Below are 10316 nucleotides of genomic sequence, written 5' to 3'. Positions count from 1 at the left end.
GTACATGACATGAAAAATGAAGATTCTATTGCTTTATTTGAAGAAAAAAAAAACAGCTTGATGAGTTTGCTAAGGATCTTATTGACTTGTTAGTTCATGCAGGATGTGTAGTGATTTGAAATAGAGTTTGAAATGCACAATGCTGAGATAACCCAAAAATGAACACATATAAATTTGGCTGCCTCTGGAGACCCCACCAATTTTGCACCATTTATTAAATTTCGCAGTACTCTTTCTGGCTGCCAAAAGGCATATGTTTCATTATAGCCTTGAAAAAAGATGCAAACAGCTGGCTTGAGCACTTTTCCAACATTCCAAAGGATTTCAGTTCCAAACTAACGGTGGATTTTCACCGGGCAGCTGATCAGTGACCAGGTTATACTGACTAACAACCACAATTGAAAAAAAAGAATATTTAATTTTATATTATGTTTCAAAATGTCATTCTGGTCCACAAAAAAATCCAAAAACAAGCAGTCACTTTAAAATTAATTCACTCAGTTCTGTGTCACACACAAAAAAAAATACATATTTTACTGTAGTGTAACCAGGGGCAGGGGAAAAAGCCAAACCATAGTCCCATTTCACATCTTTATTAAGAACATGGAGAGTAACAGAAATAAAGAAATAAAAATTGCTGTTACCAGACACTCTCCATCCAACCTGGCTGAGCTTGAGATATTTTGCAGAAAGAAGAAAGAACACACCCCAAAAGACCTGCAGCTGTAATTGCAGCAAAAGGTGCCTCTACTAAGCATTCATATGGGGCTTAATACTTTTGCACATCATTCATTTCAGATTTTTATTTGATTAAAGTTTTGAAAACCATTTATCACTTGTATTCCGCTTTACAATTATGTGCTACTTTATGATGATCTATCACTTATTAATAATAAAATACATTTACGCTTGTGGTTGTAAGCTTAAATGTTGACAAAATGTGAAAGAGGTATGAATACTTTTGCAACCAGTGTCACTAAGAGTAGCAGATTAATACTGATTAGAACATTTACTAAGGTAGAATTGGGTGTGTACAGGCAGATATTCTAGTAATAGTGCATTTCAGATGTTGACAGGAGTTTGTCAAAGGTTTTTTTTTTTTAATACAGAAAGAGCCTTTAACACAAGTACTGACAGACAGCCAATTACAAGTGAGATCCAGAAAACAGCATTAACCAATCATATGTAGGTTCTTCTCATACTGTCAAAACTGTGACCGAGTACTGACTGCACGACATATTCTCTTTGCTCTTGCATGAATGGTTTTGCATGCACATAATATAATTTCTTACGAAATAAACGGTGATTATTTCCTTGTGTGAGGAAGGTTTCTCTGCTCGCAATTTTTGACACTGACCCGACACCAAACACAAGAGTATCCTGTAATCTGAAAATCACTCAGCAGAGGGCTTGCAGGCCTGAAAATAAAAGTAGCAAACCCCCATGGTGACCTCTGTTTCTGTGGATGTCACTTTCATCGCAGACAGGAGTCTAGAACAGAGAGAGAGAGAGAAAGAAGAGAAAAGTGAGTCATTGTTTCTGATATTAAACAGTAACTTCTAAGCACACAATCTGATTGGCTGAAAAGCTTTCAGCCTATTTTGCATTACCATATGTTGCACTTTATTCTGAGCCGCTGCTAATCAGTAACTATACTGTAACAAACCAAAGAACAGAATAAGATACCAAATAACTGCCTGGTGCTCTGACTGTTAAAATAGTCAGTGTTGTGAGGTGGCTGTTTTCTTAACATCATTTCTTAAATTGCGGTTTTCAAGCCCTTTCCAACTAAGCTGATAGATAAAAGGATTGCAAGAAAGGAAAATGATGCCATGTACACTCAAAAAAACTTTTATCCCTTCTAACAGAGAATGTTATAAGAACAATTAGCAACGTTTTAAACAGGTTCCTGGAAGGTTAATCTGTAGTGTTACAGAAATATTATTCCTGGAATGTTCTAAAAACGTGTGACATAATAATAGTGTCACAAATTGAGCAGGATGGACGTAAGTGCAGATATAAGATTTATTTAAACAAACAAACAACAAAACAAAACAAGAAATACAAGAGCAAAACTGAAAGGAAACACGGCTAATGTAAAATGTAAGAAACAAGACTGGCATATTAATTTGGCCAAGACAAGAACTAAGACTAGGCTAAGCTAAGAAAAGAAGAAACTCTATAACAGGAACAAGACTGAGATCAAAGACTAAACACACTTGACAAGCATACATGGAATCTTCAGAACACAACTCAAACTAAGCACACAAAACAACTGACCTGGATACATAAAACAGAGATTCTACCGAACACAAAAAAATACAAAAGACTTGACAATATATATATATATATATATAAACCCATAGTTTGAAGGAAACATTCAAACTATGGGTTTATATATATATATATATATATATATATATATATATATATAAACCCATAGTTTGAAGGAAACATTCAAACTATGGGTTTATATATATATATATATATATATATATATATATATATATATATATATATATATATATATATATATATATATATATAAACCCATAGTTTGAATGTTTCCTTGTCAAGTCTTTTGTATTTTTTTGGGTTCGGTATATATATATACGTATGTATATATAGGGTAAGGAACACCTGGAGTAGGAATCAAGGCAGTAGGAATCTAGGGCAGAGACAGGACCAATAACACAACAAAGCCCTGTGCTCTAGGAGCACATGGGGAGGTAACTAAAACAAGTGAACTTAGGACAGGAGCAGAAGGCAGACACAGGATACAGGTGTGACAAATATTTTGCATCAAAGTGTTTAGAACATTAGAACGTTTCTCACATAACACTAAACATCTTGGAAACGTTCTGCAAACCCACGGACTGATAGAGTGATAGACACTGCATAGATAGACCTGATGTTGGTTTTCTGACACTCATAACTGAAGACCAGTGTAATGTACAGACATCATACACATATCTATAAAAACATCTATAAAGGATTGGTCTAGTGTGGTAAGAGATATACAGTAATTACAACATCTGTTACAGAATGATGTTTATTACAGGGAGCTTTTAAGTCTAAATCAGTTAATCCTTCATTTCCTTCATTTGATCTTCAGTTTGAATTCAATTGTACCACGCTCCAGTTTAAAGTGCTTTGATGATGAATGTGATTAAATGCGCTGTTTTACTGCGCAGCATCATCTGCACAAATATGACTGTCGAACATAGAAAAAAATACATCTCTCCGATTGTAAACATGGGGATTGATCAATCATTCCTGTCAAGCCTGGTTTTGTTATCAATGGAATGCAAAACTTTTTTTCACTAGCTTCTGAAATAATGAATCTGTTGGCAGTTCAAGCTGAAAATGTTGCAGCCTGAAACTCACCTCTGAGTCATGTCCTGAGACAGTCGGTGTGCTGCCTCTGGGTCTTTCTGTAAGAGTAACTGGAAGCAGGAGAATGATTCCATCATGCCTAAGTATCTAGAGAGAGGGACGATCTGCCTCACCCAAAAACAGGGCACCCTAGAAGAGAGAGAACCAAACAGCAGAAGAAGATTCACTTCATGGTTATGGCTGTTGTTTCGCTATTTTATTTAATTCCATAGCGCAATTCCGTAATGACAAACAATTACAGCATATGTTATCCAATCAACTGCATCTATCTACAGGGGTTGGACAATGAAACTGAAACACCTGGTTTTAGACCACAATAATTTATTGTCCCGACAACCAGTTCTGGTGGAAACAGGAGAGTTGAGATGCACATTGAATTCTGCCGTGATTTGGGCAGCCGTGGTTTTATGTTTTTTGGAGACAATCAGGGTTAGCATCCAAACATCCCTTTCAGACAGCTTCCTCTTACAGCGTCCACAGTTAATCCTGTTGGATGTGGTTGGTCCTTCTTGGTGGTATGCTGACATTACCCTGGATACTGCGGCTCTTGATACATCACAAAGACTTGCTGTCTTGGTCACAGATGCGCCGGCAAGACGTGCACCAAAAATGTGTCCTCTTTTGAACTCTGGTATGTCACCCATAATGTTTGCATTGCAATATTTTGAGCAAAACTGTGCTCTTACCCTGCTAATTGAATCTTCACACTCTGCTCTTACTGGTGCAATGTGCAATTAATGAAGATTGGCCACCAGCCTGCTCCAATTTAGCCATGAAACCTGACACACTAAAATGACAGGTGTTTCAGTTTCATTGTCCAACTCCTGTATATCCATGTTGATATTTTTTGTCTTTGACAAATAGAACAGTGTTTTTATGTCTGGACAAACATTTTTGCCATCTTTATATTTATAAGTACACATTAAGTACTAAAGAAGAGTAATCTTTAACATAAGCTGTGGGGGCTCAGGCCAATGACACAGTAACTTTTTTCTGTAGTAGTTGCAATTCTGATTGTGTCAAAAATATAAACCATGTTTCAATCAAATTTCATTGTTTCTCTGATTGAATAAAAACAATAATATGCTTGTACCAATCCAAACTGTGCTCTGCATGCAACTCCTGTCGGTGAATGGCCACAAAGGAAAATTTGTGAGCGTGCTTCTGAAACCAGAGGTTCTTTAATAAAATAAAATAAAAATCTCTGGTGAAAAATCAACAATTTTATGTATGTTACAGGTAACAATATTATATTTGCTAAATATCATAGTTTACCTTTTTATTTATATTTAGCACATTTTAATTTGAACTCAGGCTTCATACACTTTTTAATCAATACATTTTCATGACTTTTCCATGCCTTTGTGGCAAATTCTCATGACCATAAAATATCAGTACAGACATAGACAATATATAGATAATAAACTTTTTTTTTTTTTTTCAAAACTTTATGGGTGTTTTTATTTTTCCAAAATTTATCCAGGCCTGGAAATTGTTATGTTCAAATTCTATTACTTTTCCAGGTTTTTCATCACAGTATGAACCCTGTGAACTGAATTTGAATGTTGGGAGTAACACTGATTAAAATGACCATAAATTATTGCACTGTAAATAAACTGATGTATGTGAGTTTTTATTGTCCTGTAAAAAATCTATTCACCGTATTTGATACAAGAATATTAAATATATCAGTTCTGTAATAAGTTATGTTCTTCTATTTGTCTTGTTTTGTATTAGATCTCTTTGTATAAAGACTGCTATACTGTGTTATCCTCCTGTTAAAGGTCAAGACTGGATATATTTTAACTATGATGAAACTATGTTTGCTGTTCACAGGTCAGTCTGTATACTATAATAAAACAGTGTAATGGGTTACTAGATAATGTAAGACAAAAAAGGATTACAACTGACTGTTCATTGTAATATGAACATTGACCAGTTGACCTGTTCTATAGTTTTCTAAGTTACAAATTAATCTCTAATTTATGATCATTGTTTTCTTACCATTCCTTGACTGGATAAGAGAGGGAGTTATAGGTCTGCTCATACAACACCTTGGAGCCAGGGCCGAGGTAAGCGTGTCTGTGAGACTGCAAGATGTCATGATACTGTAGAAATAAAACACAAATATAATTATGACTTTTTCATAAACATCTACCATATATGTCAGTGAGCTACAGTATCTAAAGGGTATTTTAGGCCCTTTTTTTTGGCATGTCAGCATGCAAGAACGTTCTGAACTTCAAAAACACTATGTTAGAAAAAAAGAACATCAAGCATCATTTTGCTTTAGATCTGAAAATGTCTAGAGGCCTTTAAAGTCTTTCCTTCCACTGTGAGAAGAAACCCAAGCTTGTAAAGCTTATTAAGAAGCTCCTACTAAGAATATCAAAGGCTACGTTCACATTACCAGGCTGAAGTTACTCAAATCAGATTTTTTCATGGCTGTGTGAACGTATTAAATCATTTTATTTTTTTTAATCAGATTTGAGACGCTTTCATATGTGGTCCTAAATCGGATACGTACCCGCTCCATGGACATGTGACATGAGTGTGAACGGTCAAATCAGAATTCATGCATCTTTTTGTTTTTACGCATGTGTTACGTGCTTCTCTCTCGTACTCACAAACACATCTCTTGGTGCAGCTGTGCAGCTAAAGCTGCAAAAACAGCAAAAGCAAACCGCCTGGCCTTTTTTCTCCTCCTCGACCTGAGCTTCAGTACTTCAGTCCAGCTGTTTACTGTTTTTCCACTCCAGCAAAACATGCTCCACATATGAGCTGCTAATGCATTCAATTCACCTTCAAAAAGCTACGAGTTGTCTCTCAAATATGCGTTTTTTGTTGTTGGTGAAGAAGGAGATGTTTATACACGTATCAATGTGCAGCATGTGAGGCGTTTCAGGGACAAATTCGTTCACATTACACACAGATACAGCTCACTTACATTTGTTAATAATACAAAATACCCCAAATACACTCTAAAAGTTCTTTACTGTTCCATTCCACCTTAAAAAGAGTAGTACTTAGAATGTTCCAATGCTAGGTTAAATTTTCTAAGTTTCTGTTTCACCTTAAATCCCACTATTTCCACTGTAAAATCTGCTGCTGTATTAATATGCAATCACAATAATTCCACCGTAAATGACTGATTACATTTTTTCTATTCCTGTGGATGTGTGCTGTAGCATAGGTTCTGTACTGATAGACAGTAATTGGGGGATGTGATGGTGTAATTATGCCATTAATCACCTCTTCTAGCCCCATGGAGTGTGTTTATGTGTGTGAGCCTCTACAGTAGCCATGGATAAGTAATTTTTTTTTCTTTCAAATTTTCTGTCACCATGCATTTATCACCATTACAGCAGTCAAATCGTAACCAGCAGGGATACATGTTAAAATGTTTAATGTGCTATAAATATTTTTAAATATTTAGTAGTTTTCTTTAAAGAAGTACACTGAAATATGATAAAAATAATTAATTTGGGTGCATCCTTACTGTATACAATATAACTAAGTTACTTAAAAATGACAAATGTATTGTATGCTGCTTTTAAATAAAGAGTGATAGAATGAGTGGTTTTAGTTTTGGTTAGATAAATGTCTCGCACCTCACGGCTTATCTTCTTCAGTTCCTCGGTGCAGTCTCCGTAGCTGAGCTCTATGTCCAAACTGTAGTTCAGAATAGCCAGGCAGCCCCTGGGCTTCAGTATCCGGTCAGCTTCCTGAAGAAAGCGGGAGTGGTCGAACCAGTGGAATGCAGACATGACAGTCACAAGATCGACTGTGCCATCTTCAAAGGGCAGCTCCTCAGCAGGACACTCCCTGAAACAACACAAAACAGACTGATGATAACATTCTAAGACAAATTGCCAATTTTATAAGCTTAAACCAAAACAGCCACATGAGGTACCACAGCAACCACCTGGCAACATTTTTATAACCAGTGGTGTGATGCAGTGGATAACACCACCACCTGCCAGTAAGCTACTATGTGGGAGACTGGGGTTCAATTCCAGGTCTGGGTAACTATGCTGAGCTACACCAATAAGAGTCCCTGGGCAAGACTCCTAACACTACATTGGCCCACCTATGTAATAGGAATAACCTTGTAAGTCATTCTGGTTAAGAGCGTCATATAAATCCCATAAAACAACACTGAAGCCACTTGAGATACCATAGCAGCCAATCAACAAGAGCATATTAACCACCAAGCAGCTACCTAGCAATGCCATAGCAACTGCAGGACAACTACCGACCCTATACAGCGACCCTATAGCAGGCATCGGAGAGCCAAAGCAACTACCTAGCAACCACCTAGTAACACCATTGAAGAATCAAGGTCAAGCAACCCTATAGCAAGTATCTTGGATACCATAGCAACTGTCTAGCAACTACTTAGCACCAGAAATACCACGGCAACTGCCATAGCAACCACCTGGAACATCAACAAGCAACCACCTGAAAAACCATAGCAACTAAAGCCAATGCAATCCCTTAAAGAAACACAGTATCTGCAAGACTTATTTGATCACTTGTTAAAACAATAGGAACCACCAATTGTAGGAACCATACCATAGCAACCTAATTCCATAACAACTCCCTAGCAACCACATAGCTTAGTCACTTTTTTCACTGTAGTAACCACATAGTAACAGAATAGTAACTGCCTGAAGGTGAGAATTATGTAAGTTCTGCACACAAGTGTTGGTGCATTTCACCAAAATAAAAAATTATCTAATGCTTTTTTTCAGACTTTTTAATTATTTGGTTACATTAATAGCTGTGTACCGGTGATAGAATAGCTTAGATTCACATTTTAATGTTTTTTTATTTATACTACACTGATGTAAAATACATTTGCCAATGATCTTCTTAACCACTTATTGCAACAGTGATTAAATAATTCCAACTTACAAACATTTAGATTTAGGTCTAGAATTTAAATTAAATTATTAATACTCAATGTCAGGTTAAGGGGTGCTGTGGCATAAATCAAATTAAAGGTTACCAGTTAACACTGAGGTATTTCTCTGTTTTGGTTCAGAATAAAGTTCTGTAGTATATACTGTGTGCGTGTTTAAGAGAGGCTGAACTATTAAGATAATAATCTTGTTTTGCATTATTAAGGTTATATTACCAAATACCTCACAATAAAAGTTAAATGAGTTGAAACTAATTAAAACAAATAATCAATTGATTGATCTATGAAAAAATATAGGTCAACCCAAGTGCAAACATTCAGCATTCATCTTGGGAAATGTATTTTTCCAGTTAAAATGTGTTTGTCTTAAATACATCAGCTACAGTAGTACAAATACACCTGTTTTCCATGCATGAACCAATAAACCTACATAAAACACCACACTTGGGCCTCTAGTGAAAACTGAATGTGGGCCCTTTAAGTTAGATCGAGCAAATCCCACATGCTGGAGACCCCCATTGTTACAATCACAGTGGAGTGACCCAGTTTCAGACTGAGGGCTTTTAAACTGACCTTTAGTCCCCAAGCCCGGCCTCACAAGGTCTGTAGAATAACAACCAGCCTTACCAAGAGGCTTCATTTAGCAGTAAGCGCTGTGAGAAGTGCTTGGGAGATCATGTTTCATCTGCACATAAAACTGGATTTGTATGTAAAATCATACAAATACTTTTAATACTGTTAAATAGCACTGTAAAAATCAATTAAAAAGGTCAAATTACTGGACACTGCAAAAAATTCATTAGCAAAACCTAGACAAAATATATAAAATTTAAGAAGTACAGCTCTGTAAAAGAAATAAGAGACCACTAAAAACGATGAGTTTCTTTGATTTGACCAAATTAAAAACCTCTGGAATATAATCAAGAGGATTGTGGATGGTCACAAGCCATCAAACCAAATTGAACTGCATGACTTTTTGCACCAGGAGTAAAGGCATAAAGTGATCCAAAAGCAGTGTGTAAGACTGGTGGAGGAGAACATGCCAAGGTGCATGAAAACATTGATTAAAAACCAGGGTTATTCGACCAGTTATTGAATCCTGAACTCTTAAAACCTTTTGAAAATGAACTTGTTTTATTTGCATTATTTGAAGTCTGAAAGCTCTGCATCTTTTTTGTTATTTTAGCCATTTCTCAATTTTATGCAAATAAATGCTCTAAATGACAATATTTTATTTGGAATTTGGAAGAAATGTTGTCTGTAGTTTATAGAATAAAACAACAATGTTATTTTCACTCAAACATATACATATAAATAGCAAAATCAGAGAAACTGATTCAGACACTGAAGAAGTCTCAGTCAATTTCTATAAAATTTTATCATTTTTTTCAGTGCACCTGTAAGAGATGTTGGGGGCACTGCTGTGCTTCACTGCCTGCTCCAGCTGGGCAGGGCTGATGTCTGTTCCCACCACCTTGGTGAAGTGCTGTGCCAGCAAGACGGTCCCCTGACCAGACCCACAGCCCACATCCACTGCAAGCTCCAAACACGGAGAGTCCGTCTGCAAAGAAAACACAATAAAAAACCTCAGTAAACAATATTACACAGTAACTCAGTGTGAAAGGGGGGTTAACACAGGTCTCCTTACATTTCTCTTCAGAAAGCCCAGGACCTTGTTGAGAAGCTCTTCAGATGGTGCCACTCTGTACCTCCAGTATGAGGAAGCATGTTCTTTTCCCTCAAACAGCCGGACAGCCATCCTCTCACAGAGCCAGAGCAGACTGAGGCTGGGAATCACCACAGGGTTCAGGGTACAGGCAGATCAACTGAATGCTGAGTCACATGACCTCATAACCGGCTGGGCTTCATTACAGGGTCATTACTGTATACATTTTAAAACATTGACACACCTTCTCATTCAATGTTTTTCTTTATTTAATATATTTTGTACACATATGGATTCATATAGTAAACAAAAAAAGGTGGAAATTTTGGA

General features: G+C 36.4%; 1 protein-coding gene across 1 annotated transcript; it reads right to left on the bottom strand.

Moving 5' to 3' along the window:
- Nucleotides 1–577: 577 nt before the first annotated feature.
- On the bottom strand, nt 578–10122 carry zgc:162780 (class I SAM-dependent methyltransferase). The gene is made up of 6 exons (XM_022680488.2): nt 9969–10122; nt 9718–9881; nt 7008–7221; nt 5401–5504; nt 3388–3525; nt 578–1491 (listed from the first exon to the last, which is right to left on the bottom strand). The coding sequence occupies exons 1-6, from the start codon at nt 10077–10079 to the stop codon at nt 1395–1397; spliced, it is 828 nt and encodes a 275-aa protein (XP_022536209.2). The 5' UTR covers nt 10080–10122; the 3' UTR covers nt 578–1394.
- Between the last annotated feature and the right edge of the window lie 194 nt (nt 10123–10316).

This window comes from Astyanax mexicanus, chromosome 11 (assembly GCF_023375975.1).
Source record: "Astyanax mexicanus isolate ESR-SI-001 chromosome 11, AstMex3_surface, whole genome shotgun sequence".
Classification (NCBI taxonomy): domain Eukaryota; kingdom Metazoa; phylum Chordata; class Actinopteri; order Characiformes; family Acestrorhamphidae; genus Astyanax; species Astyanax mexicanus.
This window is presented reverse-complemented; position numbering and strand designations above follow the sequence as displayed.

Coding starts and splice junctions, on each gene's coding strand:
- zgc:162780 (XM_022680488.2), bottom strand. CDS start 10,079: ATGGCTGTCCGGCTGTTTGAGGGAAAAGAACATGCTTCCTCATACTGG. Junction 7,222..9,717: donor GCCCCCAACATCTCTTACAG/GTGCACTGAAAA, acceptor GTGTTGTTTCAG/GGAGTGTCCTGCTGAGGAGC. Junction 3,526..5,400: donor TCTTATCCAGTCAAGGAATG/GTAAGAAAACAA, acceptor TCTCTCTTCTAG/GGTGCCCTGTTTTTGGGTGA.